General features: G+C 41.2%; 4 protein-coding genes across 4 annotated transcripts; 2 read left to right on the forward strand and 2 right to left on the reverse strand.

Annotated features, from left to right (window-relative positions):
* Nucleotides 1-872: 872 nt before the first annotated feature.
* LOC141847081 (putative xyloglucan endotransglucosylase/hydrolase protein 30) lies at nucleotides 873-7,166 on the reverse strand. The gene is made up of 5 exons (XM_074735064.1): nucleotides 6,803-7,166; nucleotides 4,868-5,068; nucleotides 3,117-3,217; nucleotides 2,774-2,982; nucleotides 873-1,398 (listed from the first exon to the last, which is right to left on the reverse strand). The coding sequence occupies exons 1-5, from the start codon at nucleotides 7,164-7,166 to the stop codon at nucleotides 873-875; spliced, it is 1,401 nt and encodes a 466-aa protein (XP_074591165.1).
* Nucleotides 7,167-7,486: 320 nt separating this feature from the next.
* Nucleotides 7,487-9,561, forward strand: LOC141847988 (pentatricopeptide repeat-containing protein At3g51320-like). The gene is made up of 2 exons (XM_074736097.1): nucleotides 7,487-8,576; nucleotides 8,732-9,561. The coding sequence occupies exons 1-2, from the start codon at nucleotides 7,487-7,489 to the stop codon at nucleotides 9,379-9,381; spliced, it is 1,740 nt and encodes a 579-aa protein (XP_074592198.1). The 3' UTR covers nucleotides 9,382-9,561.
* A 3,429-nt stretch (nucleotides 9,562-12,990) lies between these two features.
* LOC141847082 (cellulose synthase-like protein D2) lies at nucleotides 12,991-16,454 on the forward strand. The gene is made up of 2 exons (XM_074735065.1): nucleotides 12,991-13,790; nucleotides 13,860-16,454. The coding sequence occupies exons 1-2, from the start codon at nucleotides 12,991-12,993 to the stop codon at nucleotides 16,441-16,443; spliced, it is 3,384 nt and encodes a 1,127-aa protein (XP_074591166.1). The 3' UTR covers nucleotides 16,444-16,454.
* Nucleotides 16,455-18,036: 1,582 nt separating this feature from the next.
* Nucleotides 18,037-21,526, reverse strand: LOC141847636 (uncharacterized). Its single transcript, XM_074735691.1, has 3 exons — nucleotides 21,052-21,526; nucleotides 19,105-19,508; nucleotides 18,037-18,778 (listed from the first exon to the last, which is right to left on the reverse strand). The coding sequence occupies exons 1-3, from the start codon at nucleotides 21,214-21,216 to the stop codon at nucleotides 18,340-18,342; spliced, it is 1,008 nt and encodes a 335-aa protein (XP_074591792.1). The 5' UTR covers nucleotides 21,217-21,526; the 3' UTR covers nucleotides 18,037-18,339.
* Nucleotides 21,527-21,554: the final 28 nt, after the last annotated feature.

Below are 21,554 nucleotides of genomic sequence, written 5' to 3' on the forward strand. Positions count from 1 at the left end.
GACGGTTAAGTGAAGCAATCAAACACTCTCACTCCTCATTGCTCGCTTAAATCCTGATCGTTTATTGTCGCACTTGCAAAACAAGAGAATGAGGTTCCACCTCTGTTGTCGACTCTCTCGATGGAGGGATCAAATTGCTTAATCACTGCGTGGAGTTTGGAGAGGGTGTGGAACAAAGAGAGTAGTTCCTGAATGATGCTCATGTGGAGTCAAGCAGACCAAACTTTCAATGAATAATGAGCGCACAAAGTGAAAATCTGGGGAAAAAATAAGAAATACAGAAAAAAAAAAAAAGGATCCTTTGCCTCCCTTTTATATATGTATTATTGATGAACGAGAAATGTTACAAGAAACCCCTTATTCTTTACATATTTACACGCATTTCCCAAACAATCATGAATTTTTTCTTTAGAGTTTTTCTAAAAGTTTTAATAGGGATAGCAAATTCAATTCACAAAAGTAGATGGCATTAGGTGATAATGTCTCTGTGATTGATCGGTAAAGTCGAGATTGAGGTCATGGCCGAAGAGAGTCGGTGGATGAGCAACAATTCACAAATATGATTTCTATGGAAGGCCTCTCTACAATCTAGCTCAAATCAATCTCAGTCGTAATTAAAGTCGTAGAGGGACCCCCCACAAAATCGCATTCCAAAGTATACTCCAAATGGTATTAAAAACACATAAACATAGCATTAATCATGCATAATCACTTATAATTAAGATCATCAATCCAATCATAAATGGATGCTTACAATGATTAAGAATCACATATTGCAAGCATAAGTAGTTTCCAACAATCCAAGAATTTGTATCGAATTACGCCACCAAATTAAGCATGATATCATCAATCTATTCAAAACTTACTTCAAGTCAAGATGATGCCGCAAGCCGCTGCCTCCTCGAGTCAGTCCTCGCCGAAACCCTAGCACGTCTCTGATTGCGGCGGCGGTATCGGCGGAACCTCAAATGGCCGGACTCGTTGAACCGCCTCTTCTCGGACTCGATGGCGTCGCACTCGGGGAACGGCTCCGGGTATCGGATGCGGTCGTGACAGACGGAGTAGGCCATGTAGCGCTCGCGGAAGGTGCGCATTGCCCGGCGCTGGTCGGGGGTGAGGTCGGCGAGGCCGGTGGCGGCGAGCTGGGCGTCGTCGTCGGCGCATCCGGAGGAGACGGATTGCTGAAGGGGTCCGACGCGGCAGCCGAGGAGGGCGAGGTCGGAGAACTGGGAGACGAAGGGAGCGTACTTGTAGTTGACCTTGTAGCGGCCGCCGGAGGTGGCCCAGCTGGAGGCGTCCCAGATGGTGGCGTACAGCGACATGGGTTTCGACGGGTAGTCGCCGCCCATCGCGGCGGACCGCCGCACTTCGCGGATTGGGACGTCATCGATGTAGAAACTTCCAAAAAAATCAAAATTAATTTTTAATAGCGATTTTTTTTAATATTTTTTAAATAGGATAAAGCCTCTAATTCATCCATCAATAATCAAAAAATACATTTAAAAAAAAATCAATACTAGAATAAGCCTAAACAAAGTTTCCTTTTGATTTTTAACCCCTTTTTTAATTATTAAAATGATATTTACTGTGATAATTTGATATTCAAAATATTTCAAATATCAACTTAAGGATGAGAAGCTATTTCGGTAAAATTCAAATGGATATATTTTTTTTATTAGAATCATCAAAGACGCGTCTCATCCTATTTCTATATTTTTTTAAAAAAATTATTCTTATTTTTAATACTATTATAGTAATTATAAGATCATAATTATAATAATTATGAAATCATAACGGTTATATAATTATAATAGTTATGATTTCATAATTATTAAATTTATACCATTATAATAATTATGATTTCGTAGTAGTCAACTGTAGTTTTTTGATTTACCTCCTCATAAATGATCGTGAGACCGACTATATAAGACTGCTGGGATAACGGATTCTATCTTTTTGAAGAAATGATCTTGTAGCGGTAATAGAACCGACCATATAGGGCTGCTGGGGTGACGAATTCTATTTTTTTGCATAAATGATCTTATAGCCGCAATATAATGTTGACTATTTGATTAATATTGATCAGAGATAAAATATCTATATTATAAGAGTTATAACTGTAGCTACTACTTCAATATTTCAGTAAAAGTGGAATTCATCATCTCAACGATCTCACATAGTCGATCCCACGATCATATATGAGGAAGTAAATCGGGAAGTTGCAATTGATCACTATAGAGGAGGGCATTGCCTTGGTTTCATCCAGATTCGATTTTTATCTACTTCAATAAGTCATCTTCGTAATAATCAATTTAATCATGTCCTAGAGGCAACTGTAACTACTACGATGCAGTATTATTATTATTGATCAAAATTGAAATATACTATAACATAATATAATTGATTAATATTAATCACAGATGAAATAGTATTGTTATAATATAATTTATTAATATTAATTAAAGTGGAAGTATCTGTGGTATAATAATTATAGTTCATATTTGTTATAATATAATTTTTTTATCAGAATTGAAGTGATTATATGGCAGTAATTATAAATAAGTAACTACTGCTATAACAAAATTAAAAATAAAAATAGATTCGAACAAAAAAAAGTATATAGAGGTAGAATGAGACGTCTTTTTTTTTAATTTTTGTCTGTCTTAGTTGTTTTGATAATTTTATTAATGATAAAAATAATAAAGGATGTTTTTAAAAAAATTTCTGTCAAATAAATAAATATGTTTAAAATATTGAGAGATAAGAATCTTACATTGTATTTTGGGCGGTCCAAAGGATGGAATAGTTGTGAAAATCAACGGTCGGATCGAAGGGGAGGTAGTATCGCTCCTCGCGGCCACGATCGGTGCTCCCATTGCCGTACACATTGGTTTGCACACGCCACTCTTTGCCTTGAATGTTGCCCAAGAACTCGAAGTCTAACTCGTCGTGGTTCTTCACGAACACATCTCCATTGGATGTCTATGAAAATAAATACATAAATAAATTTAAAATATAAATTTTTATTTTTATTTTTCTCATTATGAGTTAAAATAATGATATCTATCAAATTTCAATAAAATGTAGGGGGGCAAGTGAAAATGGTCGTCACTCACGTAGAATGCCACCACGATGCCCGCCGTGTAGTCCGCCGGCAGCTTGATGGAGGCGCTGAAGAAACCGTACTGGTACATCTCCGACGATATGAATCCAGCTCCTATCAATCAATTCATATTCATTAATTAAAAAAACAAATTAACTCGATGAATATGATTTATTAATGACCTAGGTTACTTTGGGAGGACCAATTTAAAAATTAATAAAAATTTTAATCCTTTATAAAATGATATAAATATCCTCCTATATATTGAAATAAAATCGTATTGTAATATGGTTTGCTTAACTATTATAATAATAAATTAATTTATATTACAGTAATTATAAAATCATAATTATAATAATATAAAAATTATATGAGAAATATAAACAACATATAATAATATATAACAGTATGAAAGGACATTTAGATAAATATGCATAATATAATAGTGAGATAAGGGTGTCCTTTCATGATTTAAAAATAAAAGGATATTATTTTGATTGTTTATTATTTATTTGATAAAAAAATAGAAAAATAATATGCTCATGAAAAATGTAGCATGAAATTCAACATAATACATTGCATAGATATGGATGCCACTGCATGAATATGAGATCCACTGGAGTGTGTCATATTGAGTTTCATATTATATTTTTCATGTAGTGTATCATTATTAAAAAAAATAATGAATTACTCTTTTTTTTTTTTTTTACCTTTTACTTATTGTAAATTATAAATGGATGATTTTATGAATTCATCTACGGATTTATTTTTAAGTATTTTTTTTACTCGTCCAAATTGAACGAACTCGAGTCCTGAGCGACTACAGATGGCACTGCATCGCCAATAGTACATGACCACCTTAAATAGAGAGGCATTGTACAATCACTGAATGGAGGGCATGGAGGGTATGGAAGGATTTTTTAATCTGATTAAATAATTAAGTAATCAAGTATGAAAATTTTTGAATTATAGAGATGGGTCTGATAAATAAAATTCTAACATCTCGACTTGAATATATATATATATATATATATATATATATATATATATATATATATATATATATTTATTTATTGTGCACACCTTGTATGTACCTAGTATAATTTTGTTAACTTTAAATTTTATTTCATTTGCCATAAATATTATATCATAAACGCTATATCCTAAACCTAAAAAAAGTTTAAAAAATTATATTAAGTGCTCCCAATATGTGTAGCATAAGGTGTATTATCAAATCTTTTTTTATATATAAACCACTGACTTTTTTTTTTCATTTCACCGAAGATTAATTAAAGAAAAAATAAAAAAATAAATGTAGTAGTTTTCTTCTCAACTTCTCTTTTCATAACTTATATATTTATTCTATTTTAATTGAATTGTATTTTTTAAAATATGATGATAATTTTAATATATTTTTAGTTAATGATAGTAATTAAATGAAATGAAAAAAATTATTAATATAAATGAGTATGAAAATAAATATCGTATATAAAAATGAGAGATGAAAGTTGAATATCGATGAGAGAAGATGTATATAATAAATGGGATGAAAACCTAGTGCCTGACTCGAGTCCCGATAGCTTTACAGTTTGTTTTCCTTTTTTTTTTTTTTAATTCTTTTCACTTCCTCGCATTTTCTGTTTCTTTTCTTCCTTTTTTTTCTTACAGTTTTTTTTTTATCAAAAATTCCTTTTCTTTCTTAATCCGCACCTCGGATTAACAGAGCCAGAGCCTAAATAATTTTAATCATACATGCACACTCACCGGAGAGGCGATCGAGAAGGAGGCTGACCATCCGCCCGTCGCCGGACCTCACGAGATTCCCAACCTCGTCGCCGAACAGCGGCGCGTACCCTTCGTCGAACGGCATCGTCGTCACGTTGAACCCCGCCGCCGCCGTCGCCGCCACCGCCACCACGGAGGCGAACGCCAGAACGACGACGTCTCCTCGCCGTCGTCCCATATCTAATTTTATTTTTACAAAATTTCTCCTTTCTCGATCAAATATTTATACCATTCAGGGAAGAAATATTATGTCTTAATTAGAATTAATGACTTAACGAGGGAGGGAGGGAGGTTGACCGGGTCGACCGCCGGTTGGCCGTGTTTGACTCGCCGGTGATTATATTGTCTTTTATTGGCATTTAGCAACAGCGGAGGGTTGCTAATTATGGAATGTCGGGTTAATTTTAATTGCCAATTTAATTTTGGGGCAATTATTGCAAAATTAGGTTTTGAAAGATTGGAAATTTAAGATTTTAATTTTTTTTAAAAAAAATCAAAAGAACACCCTTTTAGTACTTAATAGTTCTCGCCTTTTATTTTTTTATCAAAAGAACATCCTATAATTCATTGTAAGATCATATAATTATCCTCAATATATATTGTTTAGCATTGTTATCTCTTATCACACATATTAAATTTTAAATCGATCGATCAATTTATTATAACAGTTATGATTTTATAATTTCTAGAATGTGAATATTGTCAAATAATATAAGTTTATGCTACAGTAGTTATGAAACTATAACTATTATAATTATGATAATAACTATTAAATCATAATTACTATAATATTATAACATGTTTTGTAACAGATGTAGTTTGTAACTGTTATAATTTGAACTGTCCTATTTATAAGATTGATCGATTGGTTCATAATTTAATACTTGTGATATGAAATAATAATGTTGAACAATATATTTAAGAATGTCGTTTTATATTAGATTAATGAAGTGTGGTGTTCTTTTGATTAAAAATTAAAAAGAAATACCCATGATTCAGTATCTCTTATCACACATATTCGATCAATTATAAAATTATAATTGTTATAATTACAATAGCAACTACCAAACTATAATTATTATAAAAAAATGATAAATTCCAGTCAGTCTCATGGACTCAATCCTTGAGGGTGGTCGATCAACGGAAGTTTCCCACCGACCACCAGGGTAAATCGGGAAGCGCATACGGCGGCCAATCCAGATGCCCAACATCCTTTGGTTGCGTTCGCCATTTGGAAGAAAATTCTTACAAATACGATATAGCTGGGGATCAAACCGTGGATCTCTGAGTCACAATCCGGATGTCCTACCGTTGCACCATTACCTCGGAGACTATAATTACTATAATATTATAATATATGGTGTAGCAAATTTAATTCATTAACGGTTATAACGTGAATTTATCTTATTCATACAATTAATCAACCAATTCAAATTTTAATATATGAAATAATAATATCGAATAACATATTTGAGAATGATTATATCATTTTATATATTAATGAGGTATGGTATTCTTTTCATTAAAAATAAAAAAATGCTCATGATCAGACAAATTTTTGCCTTTTTTAATAAAAAAATTAAAATTAAATGTTATTTTTTATTGTGCATTAATATTAACAAATATAGCGTGTTTATCAACAAACAAAAAAACAAACAAAAAAACAAAAAAAAACCGGTTGGCTGTTTGTTTCCTGTCCCCGCCGATATCTCCCAAACGAGCTCTAACACTCTGTTTGGATCGGGTGAGGGACGGTTCATTAATGGAAGGGGAAGGAAGGGGAAGGGAGGGAAAGGGAAGGGAAGGGAGGAGAAGATCAGTAACCTTGTTTGGGAGGAAAGGAAGGTTAAAAGGAAAGGATTTGAAAGTTAAAAAAATAAAAAGTCAAAAATATCCTTTCTCTTCTTCCCCGACATCTCGCCAGATTCGACGAGCAGGCGGAGAGGGGGCAGCCGAGCCCCCGCCCGGGCGGCCCCTCCCAACGCCTGCAGAGGCGGCGATCGGCACGCGACCACCGGGCGCAGTGGCCGGCCGGTGGAGAGAAGAAGAGGGAGGAAGGGGGCGCTTCACGTTCCCACGCCCAGCTCCGCCACATCTCCGAGGCGGGTGCTACTTCGCCGGAGCCGATGGGATCGGAGGGCGGAGAGGGGGGCGGAGTGGGCGGCGGACGACGCCGGTCGCCGACGATGTGGCTGATGGCAGCGAAGTAGGCGTCCTTCTGGAGGACCGGCGCCAGGCAGCAGCGGCGGAGGAGCGACGCAGCGGGTGAGCGGAGCATCGGCGAGAGCGGCAGTGGACACGTCCCCTTCCTTCGCAGTGGGTAAAATTGGAAATAATATGAGTTCCCCTTCCTTACACCCCGATTTGGGGTGTAAGAAATTCGGGCTATTCACGAGCATGGAAGGGGAACACTTCCCCTTCTTTCCCCTTCCCCTCCTTACCTCACCTCATCCCAAACAGGGGTAAAATTTTTTTTTCCCCTTCCTTACCTTTCCCTCCCTTTCCCTCACCTCCTCCCAAACAGAGTGTAAATACCGGTCGAGTCAAAACCCCAAAAGCCGGGCGGTCCGGGGACGAGCGAGCCGAAGCCGCCACTCCATGAATGGCCCGCAACGGCGATCCCTCGCCGCCGCCGTCCTCTGCCCCAACGCGAACCCCTTCTCCCCTCCGCCGCCATCCTCCTCCCCCCGTCGCCTCTCCCTCTACCACCCTTCCCTCCGCCCGCTCTTCTTCTGCCGCTCCTTCCGCTCCCTCCTCCAGGCCCACGCCCACCTCCTCGTCTCCGGCCTCATCCGCGACCCCTTCGCCGCCTCCCGCCTCCTCAAGGCTGCCGCCTTCTCCGCCGCAGCTCCGCTCTCCTACACCCTCCTCCTCTTCCGCACTCTCCCCGCCCCAGACGCCTTCTGCGCCAACGTCGTCCTCAAGGCCCTTTCACTCTCCTCCCATTCCCTCCTCTCCCTCCCCTTCTTCTCCGCCAACCTCCGCTCCGGGTTCCTCCCCAACACCTTCACCTTCTCCATCCTCCTCTCCTCCTGCTCCCGAGCGCCGTGCCTCGACGCCGGCGAGGCTTGTCACGGCCAGGCCGTCAGGCGCGGCCTCGATGCCGTACTCCACGTTCGTAATTCTCTCGTGCACATGTACTCGACCTGCGGTTTAGTGAGCTGCGCTCGCATGTTGTTCGACGAAATGGCAGTCCGGGATACCTCATCATGGAATTCCATGATCAATGGCTACGCCACCGCCGGCGATTTGGAGTCTGCAAGGCAGCTGTTTGATCAAATGCCAGAGAGAAATGAAGTATCTTGGAATGTCATGATCGGTGGCTACCTTAAAGGGCGGAGCCCTGAAACAGGATTGGAACTTTTCATAGACATGGGCAAGAAGGGGATGAAGGGGGATGACAAAACGATGGTCAATGTGGTCACAGCATGTGGGAGGCTGGGCAATATCAATGGAGGCAAATCGGTTCATGCATATTTCACCAGGAATTTTGTGGATGCTAATGTGATATTTGGGACAGCATTGGTCGATATGTATTGTAGGTGTGGGAAAGTAGAGGTTGCAAGGAGAGTGTTTGAAAAAATGCCAAGTCGAAATTTGGTTTGCTGGAATGCAATGATTGTTGGACACTGTGTTCATGGAGATCCTCTAGATGGCATGGCATTGTTTGATAAGATGGTAACAAAAGGTGAGATATTCTATTCCATGATATTGCTCAGTGAATATGCATATTGGCAAATTGTTTGTTAACTAAGATTATTGAGATAATTCTTTCAAATAAACTCATTGCATATTGCAATTTGGTTTGGTTTTGGTAGTTGATTTTCTTTTCCTCGTGTATAGGTTGTGATATGGATGATGAAGAAACTCGTAATGATGCCCATGCAGAAACAATGAGAATCATGCCAGATGAAGTTACCTTTATTGGAGTTTTGTGTGCTTGTGCCCGTGAAGGTCTACTGACAAAGGGGAAGGAGTACTTTGAGCTAATGACCACCACATATAATCTTAGACCTACATTTGCTCATTATTGGTGCATGGCAAATCTCTATGGAAAGCTTAACCTTGTTGATGAAACAGAAGAAATATTAAGGGCGATTCCTGATGATGAAGAATCACTTGCAATAGGAGTTTTGCTTGGACTGTGCCGATTCCGTGGAGAATTAGAAATGGCTGAGAAAATTGCAAAGCGATTGATTGAGCTTGAACCTTCAAACGGTACCCGCTATGCTTTATTACAAAATATCTATGTAGCAGCGGGAAAATGGGAAGATGCTTGGAAGTTGAAAGAAATGATGAAGGACAAAAAAATAAAATTAATACCTGGTCATAGATTAGTAGATCTAAATGAGGTCGTCTACAACCTTAAGATTGGAGATAGGTCGAACCCAGAGATCAAGAGGATCTACTTGATGCTTGATAATGTTTTTTCTAAATGCAAAGCCGTAGAACTAGTCCCACAGCTTGTACATTTCAAGGAAGATAGATTTTAAGCAGCGACTCTACATACAGTACCAGGGCAGTTGCATTCCATCCATTGTGATTGCCATGCACTTTGAACAGAACAAAACAATGCCCACTGAGAGATGCCTAGCATAAAGAAATGCTTGATAATGTGGGTTCCATATTTCGACAAAAAGATGCTGCTATGGACCTGACAGAAAATTCTGAAATCGCGGACTAACAGATGTTCCACAGATGTTCATTTGATTCTTTGTTATAATAGCCCAAGCATCGATAGATAAACTCTTAAGCCAAAAGCTTACTGCTAAGATTGATATCTAGCTTTGTGCTTGGTTGCAGCAGCCATCCCAGGTACCTGGCTGATTGAAAATTAATCTCAAAACATCCACTTAACTATTTATCCATTGAATTCTACAGGATCAGTTCAAATAATATCTTAACAGCATCGAGTTTGAGCAGTATATGTTCATCAGGAATGACTTTGGCTTCGTTCATACTGTAGAACAAACCTGAGAGGAAAATATTTGTCACTGAACCAAAGAAATGTAAAATTTCCAGAATCAGATGGCTTCCTCAAATGTAAGATCTGGCGCTGAAAATTTCAGTTAGATAACCGTGGGGAATGATCTAAGAGCAGTATCTAAAAGCACTGCTCTTAGCTTGGAACTTTAACTTAGTGGGTAAAACAAATGTCTGAATCATCAATCTATCTCAGATTTCTGGTTGTTGAGATTGCAGGCAAGCACAATTTTTATTCGGAAAGAGAGAGCCTTTTGCTATGTTTGAGTTACATATTCTTTATCGGTAGCCTGAGCTTGAGATTCTAGCATGTTTGTGATTAAGCCCTTGAAATGCAGAGTTTTTCTGAACGATGGATACCACCAATTGAATGTTCACTCACTTCAGTGTCATCATCTTCATTGGCTTGAATGAAGTTTTTGTGCAAGTGGGGATTAGAAGCACCTTCTTCCACTGTATTGAGAGAAATTTTTTTAGGACAAGTACATATGCAGCTGAGTTAGAATGAAGTTCTTGGCTCGTATCATTTGTCATCATCTTATAGGGCTCGGGAAAAAATCGTTGTTTAACGATGTTATAGTTATCATCAAGTATTCGAGCACATAACTTGTAAGGAATCTCTTGTTCATGGGCTTCATTGATTATGAATTTTATGAGAAGCTTTTCTCTATTTGGGAGATGACAGTTTTTATGGATACTTATGTGGAAAAGGGAGGAAAAGAACTATATCTAAACATTTTGTGTGGCAATGTGAATGGCTTTACAGTGGATTTGGTATGAATGCAAGTCTAATTACTTGGTAGGAAAATCATGCTTATTCATTGTATTAATCATTAAAAGTCATTTTTTGTCATATAAACAAGATTGTTAGGGTTCTATTAAATTATATTTTTATATTTCTACTATTAGACCAAATAAATAATTATAATAATATATTATTTTATAAAAAAGATTAGTAATGCCAATAATAATTTCAAATTGAATTGGATTGTGTTGTGTCATAAATTATTTAGGCTAAACAAGTGAAAATATTTGTTCCTGCTCCAGATTGTCTCTGGATGAATCATCGGACACTTGGCTTGTATGTTGACGGAGTCATGCAGTACCCACGATCGGCTACGAGGAGAAAGACATCAGGATCTGACGCGTCATCAAGCTGCAAGGAGAAAGAAGAAGGTGAGAACGGAGGTCAAGGATATCTTGGCTAATCGCTCCGATGCTCATGTCAGTTTCGTAGAGGGAGATGCGGAAGAAGATGGAATGCGGAGAAGAAGACTAGTGTATGTCTAAGTCTGCCCACTTGTGCCTGCGAGAGGTGGGATGATTAGAAGAGTTGTCCCATCAGAGAAGATGTTCCATCTTTAGTAAGAAGAATATCCCATCGTCGCTTATCCATCATCGTCGAAGTAACACAGGGTCTCATCACCCATATCTGGTAAGGGTCAGATCCTGTCATGATGAATCCTGTTGTATTAATGAGGTAAGTAAGCTACCCGTACTTTCTGGTTCCACGTGTCCTCCTGGTGGTCTGACAAGTTGAGTGACGAAATGAAGGGAGTAGGATTCGGAGGGACCGAGTTGATGGAACCACCGAGCAAGGTAGTGGAGCCCTAAGTAGAGCGCTGAGTGGATGGACCAAGGGGTCGAGTTGTAGCTTGGAGTCGGATACTGAGCGGGAGTTGTGTTGGGATTTATAACAGAATCCTAGTTGTGTAAATAAACATTCAAGACTTTCCCATCAAGTTGAACATAGAGAGGGGTTGAGTGTTGGATCCTGAACTGAGCTAGTTACAGAGTTGGACGTTGTGTTCACCATGGAGTTAGTCGGGTAAGGAGCCGAGTCAGAGCTCGACTCCTTGGCTAGGGTAGGGAGCTTGAGCATGGAATTCTGACGTGGAGGTAGGACGTAGGACCAAGCTAGTCAACCATAGGGTCAAGTCTTATATCTGATATGTCGTCTTCAATTGGATCTTGACTTTGACTTGATGATGACGAACCCATAACAATATTGATTTGAAGAATAAAACTAATACATTTTTTTTTAAAGGAAGCATGAAAATGGAAACAATAAATAGTTATCATTTTAACAAAATATAATTTTGATACATTCCATTTAATAAAATATAAAATATTACATGCGAGCTTTAGCATAATTAGTTCATGGAATTTAATTGAAGGGAGCTTTCCTAAAACTCTCTTTTTATCATTATTTTTTTTTTTCAAATTATTAAAAATTATATTTCCTTCTTTAAGGAAAATCCAAATTACAAATTGGCCCTCTAAATTATCGACGTCTGCACCGCGTGAACTAAAACCACCTGGCCGCTACCTTCCCAACTCAACGCGTACGAACACCGCGTATACAAAAGAAGTACATGATTGTGCTGTGTCCAGTTGTCCTTTCTCAGACGACTTAGAAATGGTGTTTCGTGTTTTAATATGACAGCGGATCCTCATTGGGTTTCCTTCCTCGTTTCTTTTCGGCGACTTAATATTTTCTTTTTATATCTATTTTTTTTTTATCATTTGTTTCCTTAAAAGGGCGGTCCTTTGTTTAAATACGATCTCCTTCTCCACTATCCATCAAGCACCGCCAAACCCCAATCGGAGTTCTCTCCGGCGATCGCCGATTCGGCCACCAATCTCCGGCGAGCTGCACTCCCTTGGTGACTGCGCAGCGTCCATCCAGTTCGTGAACGAGCACTTTTCCGAGAAAAGACAGAGCTGAACAGTGCGAATGTGATCGGGGGCTTGCTGCGACGAGGCTGGTGTAAGTGCCCGATCGAGTCCCTCCTGCGCGCTGAAGAACCGTTATGTGCTTCTCCGTGGACGTCGAGCTCTGAGGTAGGCGATCTGAATGGCGGTACTCGTCTTTGCAGTGTTTTGTTTTTCTGATGGAGTCCGATCGGTTTCCGGATGGATCTTGTTCTTTCGTTTTCTTCCTTCGATCTCATTTCAAATTCTAATGATTTGGTTTCTCAGTTGATCCTAGATTCTTAAGCTTCCAGTTGTTATCGATCAATCTGCCCCCCTTTCTTTGCTCTGTATAATGGCGATCCCCTGCCATTTCAGGTCTTCATCTCTAATTCCTGTAGTTCGATCTGCACAAGTGTAAAGAGATGGCTTCCAACAGCGTTCTTACGGATCGACAGGGGAGTAGGCCGCCGATTTTACCATCTACCATCACATTAGATCGTCGACCTTCATCGAGCCGCTTCGTAAGGGACTCCCGAGAAGACGATGATTATGGAAGCAGTGACATCGACAAGGAAAGCATCGACTATCTTGTACAAAGTCCACCAATTCCTGACGACCAACCATTGGATCCGGCCATCTCTGCAAAGGTCGAAGAGCACTATGTCTCGAATGCATTGTTTACTGGTGGGCGCAACAGCGTCACTCGTGCTCATCTCATGGACAAGGTGATTGAGTCTGAGGCCGATCGTCCTCAGATGGCTGGTGCCAAGGGGCCTTCTTGCGCTATGCCTGGATGCGATTCAAAGGCCTTGGGCGATCTCCTTCCTTGTGCGTGCGATTTCAAAATATGCTCCGAGTGCTTCACAGATGCAGTGAAGATTGGTGGTGGAATCTGTCCAGGCTGCAAAGAGCCATATAAACCTACTGACCTTGAGGAGGCGGCCAATGGACAACCACTTCCGCTGCCAGCACCTCCGGCGATGTCGAAAGGGGACAGGAGGCTTTCGATAATGAAATCGTTGACGAGGAGCCAAACAGGCGATTGGGATCACAACCGCTGGCTCTTCGAGACGAAGGGCACCTATGGCTATGGCAACGCTATTTGGCCTGAAGAAGGCACAGGGGAAGGAGGAAATGGGCAGCAAACAGTGCTGTCCAACAAACCATGGAGGCCTCTCACTCGCAAACTGAAGATCCCTGCTGCAATATTAAGCCCTTACCGGTAATCTCGATTCTCATTCTCCAAGATAAATATGAATCTCTATAAATCCTCCATGTTTCTTGATTTCAGTCTCCTCATCATCATCCGCATGGCTTTTCTTGCTCTGTTTCTTACATGGAGAATCAATCACAAAAATGAGGATGCAATTTGGTTGTGGGCGATGTCTGTTGTCTGCGAGATCTGGTTTGCATTCTCCTGGTTGTTGGATCAGCTACCAAAGTTGTGTCCAGTTCGACGCGCCACCGACCTCGCTGTGTTGAAGGAAAAGTTTGAGACTCCGACAGCCAAAAATCCCACCGGGATATCTGATCTTCCGGGCATCGATGTGTTCGTCTCCACCGCTGATCCTGAGAAAGAGCCACCGCTCGTAACTGCCAACACAATACTCTCTATCCTTGCCGCCGACTACCCCGTCGAAAAGCTAGCTTGTTATGTTTCCGACGATGGTGGTGCTCTCTTGACCTTCGAAGCAATGGCTGAGGCCGCTAGCTTTGCCAATCTCTGGGTACCTTTCTGCCGAAAGCATGGCGTCGAGCCTAGAAATCCGGAAAGCTACTTCAGTTTGAAGAAGGATCCCTACAAGAACAAGGTGCGACCTGACTTCGTCAAGGACCGGAGGCGAGTGAAGCGAGAGTACGATGAATACAAGGTTCGTATCAATGGCTTACCTGATTCAATCAGACAGCGATCTGATGCGTTCCATGCACGCGAGGAGATCAGGGCGATGAAACAGCAACGAGAGCTTCGAGGTGATGATCCAGTACTCGAACCCATTAAGATTCCCAAAGCTACATGGATGGCTGATCACACACACTGGCCTGGAACGTGGGTTAACCCCTCGCCGGAGCATGCTAGGGGCGATCATGCTGGAATCATTCAGGTAATGTTGAAGCCTCCTGGTCAAGAGCCATTAATGGGCAAGGAAGAAGAAGGTAAGCCTCTGGATTTTACAGAGACAGACATTCGACTCCCCATGCTGGTCTATCTCTCGCGGGAGAAACGCCCAGGCTACGACCACAACAAGAAGGCGGGAGCCATGAATGCGCTCGTCCGAGCCTCTGCGATCATGTCCAACGGCCCGTTCATCCTCAACCTCGACTGCGATCACTACGTCTACAACTCGCAGGCCTTCCGAGAAGGTATGTGCTTCATGATGGACCGCGGCGGCGATCGACTTTGCTACGTCCAGTTTCCTCAGCGCTTCGAGGGCATCGATCCCTCTGATAGGTACGCAAACAACAATACAGTCTTCTTCGACGTCAACATGAGGGCGCTTGACGGCCTTCAGGGCCCGTTCTACGTCGGAACCGGCTGCCTCTTCCGGCGAATTGCTATCTACGGCTTCAGTCCTCCTCGAGCCAAAATTCGCCATGGGGACTGCTGCAGCTGCTGCTTCCCCCAAAAGCGCAGGAGACGACGACGACCAGTTCTGGCATCTGATGCACAGGCTCTTCGCATGGGCGATGATGATGACAATGGCGACGATGATATATCCATGTCCACCTTCACTACCAAATTCGGCAACTCATCCTTTCTAGTGGATTCCATTCCAGTCGCTGAGCTCCAAGGCCGACCTCTGGCTGATCATCCGGTAGTGAAGTACGGCCGTGAGCCAGGTATTCTCACTGCTCCTCGCCAGCTTCTCGACGCGCCGACGGTGGCGGAAGCGATCAGTGTCATCTCATGCTGGTACGAAGACAAAACCGAATGGGGGCAGCGCGTCGGATGGATCTATGGATCTGTAACTGAGGATGTTCTTACTGGATATAGAATGCACAACAGAGGGTGGAAGTCCGTGTACTGCGTCACCAAGCCAGACGCATTCCGTGGAACAGCTCCGATCAACTTGACCGATCGGCTTCACCAGGTGCTCCGATGGGCTACAGGCTCCGTCGAGATCTTCTTCTCCCGAAACAATGCATTCCTCGCGAGTCCGAAGATAAAGATTCTTCAGAGGATTGCGTACCTCAACGTCGGGATCTACCCATTCACCTCCATTTTCCTCATCGTCTACTGCTTTCTGCCGGCGCTCTCTCTGTTCACAGGTCAGTTCATCGTCCAGACCCTCAACGTGACCTTCCTCACGTACCTTCTCATCATCACCTCCACGCTCTGCATGCTTGCGATTCTGGAGATCAAGTGGTCGGGCATCAACCTCGAGGAATGGTGGAGGAATGAGCAGTTCTGGATGATCGGAGGAACCAGTGCGCATTTTGCCGCAGTGCTGCAGGGGCTGCTGAAGGTGGTCGCCGGGATAGAGATCTCGTTCACTCTCACTTCGAAGTCAGCAGGCGACGAGGAGGAGGACGAGTTTGCCGATCTCTACCTGGTGAAGTGGACCTCGCTGATGATACTGCCGATAACCATCATGATGGTGAACCTGGTAGCGATCGCCGTCGGAGTTAGCCGGACGATGTACAGCACGATACCGCAGTGGAGCAAGCTGCTGGGCGGCGTCTTCTTCAGCTTCTGGGTGCTGGCGCATCTCTACCCCTTCGCCAAGGGCCTGATGGGGCGGAGAGGAAGAACCCCGACGATCGTTTTCTTGTGGTCCGGCCTCCTTGCCATCGTCATTTCACTGCTCTGGATTGCAGTCGATCCGCCGTCGGGTGATGGCGGCTCACAAATCGGAGGTTCCTTCACTTTCCCTTGATCGTCACGAAGGTGAGTTCTCGTTGTTGTCTTCATTTATATGAATTTTGTAGTGCAAAGAGGCGGCTCAATGGAGAGATTCTCATCCATGATTCATATAATTATTTTTTTCAAAAATCATTCTGAACTGAAAATTAAAATATAATTTGTGATATTTCATAGTTTAACTAATACATATCATTTTTTAAAATTGTAATTGAACTACATGATAAAAAATAAAGCTTCTTGTCACAACAAATTCCTGTCACAAATTTGTGACGGGAATCTGCACCGCTCGATTTTAAAGTTAAGATTAAATCCAGGTCGTAAATTGAATGGGTGATTGTGATGACTTGGATTTAATCTTCTATTTTAAAATCTTACGACCCAGATTCCTGTCACAAATTTGTGACAGGAATTTGTTGTGACAAGAATCCCAACTGAATGATAAATTTTAGCGGTTGAATTTCTCTATAACTGGGTATGACTAGCTTCAATAATGATACACTAATTGTTCTTCATTTCTAATAATTAGGCATTTAAGCCTTAATTACAAGCATAATTTTTATAGTGTTAACACGATAAAAGATTTTCATAAATATTTCATCGACTAGATTCTATATTTAAATATCTGTTAAAACAATTAGTAGCTTGTTCCTGTTGAGATCTCCTCTTGGACGAGCAGCCGATCACCTAGTTGGGAAGTTGACGGTCAAGGTGGTACCTAGTACCCACGAACAAGGAAGAAAGATGTTGGAGGATTTTAAGGCACTGCTCAGACTTGCACAATAAGAGAGAAGAAGGTGAGAATGGAGGCCGGGGATATCCTGACTCAACCGTTCCGACGATCAAGTCAGCTGTTTCGTCGAGGAAGAGTGAGTCTAAGAGCGAGCATGTGAGGATCTGCGTACCTCTTTCTGTGAGATAGAGAGGAGCTATGTAGTTGTATGTAAGAGAATAATGAAAAACTGTTTCATCCTCATTGAATGTCTATTAAAGAGAATATCTCTAAGTAGAGATTTTGCCAGAGGAGATGTCCTATCAGTAAGGAGAACATTCCATCACCACTGCAACAATGGGAAGTCTTATCACCGGAAGAGATAGACGGTGTCATCATGCCGCCTTAAGGGGATTAGAAGTTACTCATGATATTACGTGATCATAATTGCTTGTGCCCTTCTGGTGTCGATCGACTTGATTGAATGGAGAACTGCATAGAGAGGAGTGAGTTGAGCCTTGAGTAGGGAATTGAAGGAATGGAGCAGGATTGGCAAAGGGAGTCCGAGTCAAGGTCGACTGGGGCCGAGAATGCATATGACCAAGCAAAACTTGGGTGGAGTAGGCTCGGAGGAGAGGCTGACAGTCGGAGCTCAGAGTCGAGTGCCAAGTAGGAGTTGAGCCATATAGGAGGTTGGGTGTGGGATCCAAACCCGAATTGAAGGCTGAGTCGAGTCAAGGTGGCCGAATCAGGGTGCGGGGTCAAATCAATCTTCTGTCTGACATGTCCTCCATTTGGATCGGATCTTGACTGTCTGGACTAGGTTAGACCGACCCATAACACAGCCATATTCAATAATTACCCAAACTATTTATCAACAAAACACATATAAGAAAGTAATAAAAAATTGTGCTTGTATTCATTAACTAGTTGAGTTTATAGAGTTTCAATGGAGTAAGAGTTACAGTGATTGTGTTTATAAGTAATACATCCACAAAAGATAATCAGGAAATAGACACAAGAACATCTTAGATCTAAATAACCGAGAGATCGAGAGATCGAAAATGAGCATGGAAATGTATCAGAATGGAGGAAGAGATTACTTGCTGATATAGAATCCATTTAAACTTGATCATCCTCCAAAGGATGTCTTCTCTTTTAGATAAGATATGTGGAAGTCCTAAAGCCCTTATTTGGTGATCATCCTCCGAAGATGTGTCTGATACCGGCACGCTGCTCGGCCGTCAACTTTGAAGGAAACTTCACATCAAATTTGATCATTAAGTTACCCTTCTTGCCGGGCTCCCTTGCAATTGGCATTCCTTCATTTTGGATCACCAATTCATAGCTAGGCTTAACTACATCTGTAATATCAATCACCAAGTCGCGTCCATCAAGGGTTGTGAGGTTTATTGTTGTCCCTGCAAGTGCATCGACCAAGGAGATTTTTTGATGCACAACAAGATTGTTGCTGTCTCTCTTGTAAACTTCATGCGGCTTCTCGTCGATGACAAACACCAGGTCTGCAGGAATTTGGTTCACCTGTTCGTTCCCTTTCTCAGGAAATGTTATTTTTGTACCCTTTTTCCACCCTGGCTTCACTTCGATCGTCAAGATTTCATTCTCTGCCATTGTCTCTCTTTGTTGTACCAACAGGAAAGGAAAAGGATTAGTAAAGCAAAATTGTAACATAAATATGCACTACATTGTTCACATAAATACTTATCAAGGTTCTTATATAAATTGTCAAATTGCAGGAGAAAATGTTGCAGAAAAGATGGTAAGAAAATTGATAACAGGATTAGTATCTAAATAACGAATTGTATCGTAATATAGGCACAAGACTATGTATGACTTCGGCTAAGTTTCCTGTGTTATCTAACATGAGAAAATAACCTAGAAAAGTGTTCAGTTTGTGCCAATTTATCAAAGAAACTAGAAATGGAAAATGGAGAAGTTTTATACCCATTAGGTTGTCTGACATTTCTTAAGATCTTCATCTTTCTCTTTGTCCCAGTATAGAGCTCCTCAAGGGTGCATGCTAGCTTTCGCTCCACTGCAGGTGCTTTATGTACCTTAGGTGCTTTATGTGAACGAGTACTAGGAGTAGCTCTATCCGTCTTGGACTTGAATGTGCTTCCGGAACCACCAAAAGTGCCGCCGCCACCTGTCTGAAACCTTGTAGACTTTGCATGATTAGTGTACTCAAAATCAAAAGGACTATTGCTCCCAAAGAAATCAGCGAAAATGTTCTCGGCATTAGAACCACTTGACCCATTAGAGGCTCCATTTTGTGAGTCAGGAGTGGCCTTCAAGCCCTCTTCTCCATATTGATCATATATTGCTCGTTTTTTAGAATCACTCAGTACCTGGATAAACAATTCTGAGAGGTAAGAACATTCACCTGATGATCACTGCTTCCCTAAATACGACTTCGATTGGCAGATAATGATGTTAAAAATTCAATTTTAAGTTGATATTGACAATTTGTCTACTAAATGCTATTTATTACAATCCAACAACAATAACAGCCCACCTACTTCATATTATTAGAGCCAATCATTCAAGAAAATTCTTCATGAACACCACCAAAAGTAAAAAACACCAGGGGAATCAAGTGATACTAGAAGAAACATCCGTAAGACTAATGATGAAAATCTTAATTCTTAAAGAATGCCTTCCAAGGGCAAAGCTAGTTGGTGGCCGTGAATAGCACTTGCGCTTGAGTTTAAACTGTTCTTTTGAATTTGAAAATAAGGCCAATGAACTACCTATATATCAAGTTGGAACCTACATGAATCAGTGTTAGTTACATACAAGGGTCTCTAGATTGTCAATTTGCTCATTTTAGGTGCCATTAAATGAAAATTTGTCGAAGTTATGATTGACTAGCTGCTCTACAATTTCTTTAAGAATCTAAGGACTATTCCATAGTCTAAGACTGAGTTAAGGTCAACCAGTTAGGCATGTGCTCATCAGTGGAAGGTTGATGGTCTTCAATTTCCTAAAGACTAATAACTTTATCTGTCCAGTAGACAGGCCTGTTTGTTGGTGCAAATTTTGTAAAAACCTAAGAAGGATGAAAGTAAAGAGTCTCCATATCCACCTGCCTATCTAAATTTTATCTTGTCGCCAATTCCCTGTTTTCGGGTGATGATTTTTTTGTCTAGGTCGTCGATATAAGCAGCTGCAGCGTAGACCAGGCCACCATTATATATCACTAAAGCCGTGTTGTGAGATCTAATATGATGCCAGCAACTCACCTTCTTTTGTTTTCAGGATGGAAGATAAAACACTCTCTACTATTGTCAGTTGTCCCTCTTTCTGTGCTACAAATTGGTCATGCAACTTTGTTTATTATCGACAACCATCCAAGAACAACACAGTTGACTAGTGTGACTATTCCAGAATCTAGCTTTCCATGGCACAAACTAATCATTCTCCTTGTTTATCTTCATCCACTATGGTGTAGGAGGTTTTTTTGGGTTGAAAATGGAAGGCCTAGGTATTTTGTGAGATTTTCTCAGTGGTACAGTGAAATTCCATTGTTCTTGACACAAACAAGAACTCAATTTAGATTAGTGATCTGTGTCTTATCATCATGGTAGAAGAGAAGGGCATGATATGCACACTGGATCATTTGGATGCCTCCTTTGGTGTAATTGTCGCAATACCAAAAATAAGATCATGAAGTTGGCATCGTTTTAGGATGCGCATGGAGTTCTTTTAAGATATGCAGGTCAAACAAGTTCGAAATTACACGATTGGAAAGAGAAAATGTGGAAATTTCTGAAAGATTCATCATCGAGAACGAAAAGATAAACACTGGAAATCAAATCTTAATTCAACTGACGAACAAAAGACCGAAAACCTGAATCCAATGTATAAGAGTAGAAGAGTAGATAAACTTACATAATATGCTTCAGCGATCTCTTTGAACTTGGCCTCGGCCTCCTCCTCGTTGTTAGGGTTCTTGTCCGGGTGCCACCGGATCGCCAGCTTCCGGTAAGACTTCCTGAGTTCCTCATCCGTGGCACCCTTAGTTACCTCCAAGATGCTGTAGTAGTCGACTCCCATGTCGGCACAAGCACCAAATAAGCTCACCAAGAACTCAAATCTTCACTAGATCAAATAAGCTCGCCATTGACCACGGAAAGCGAGCTTGCATCAACGATCCCCAAAATCTCGTACAAAATCAACCACAGAAAATCTCGGAAAAAAAGAAAATCCCAGAACAAACAACGCGTCTTTCAACATCACCACTCGCTGGAGAATTGGAATCGCATTGCAGATATCAATTCCAAATAGGGAAGATTTGGGGGCGCCGCGAGGAAGACGAAACGCGAGGAAGAGGAAACGGGAGAAAGAGGCTTGAGCTCGCCATGAAACGAAGTCACCCGTCGCGAGTTTTGTAT

This window comes from Curcuma longa, chromosome 16 (assembly GCF_044706935.1).
Source record: "Curcuma longa cultivar G26 ecotype Majalengka, Jawa Barat chromosome 16, ITB_CL_G26_1.1, whole genome shotgun sequence".
Classification (NCBI taxonomy): domain Eukaryota; kingdom Viridiplantae; phylum Streptophyta; class Magnoliopsida; order Zingiberales; family Zingiberaceae; genus Curcuma; species Curcuma longa.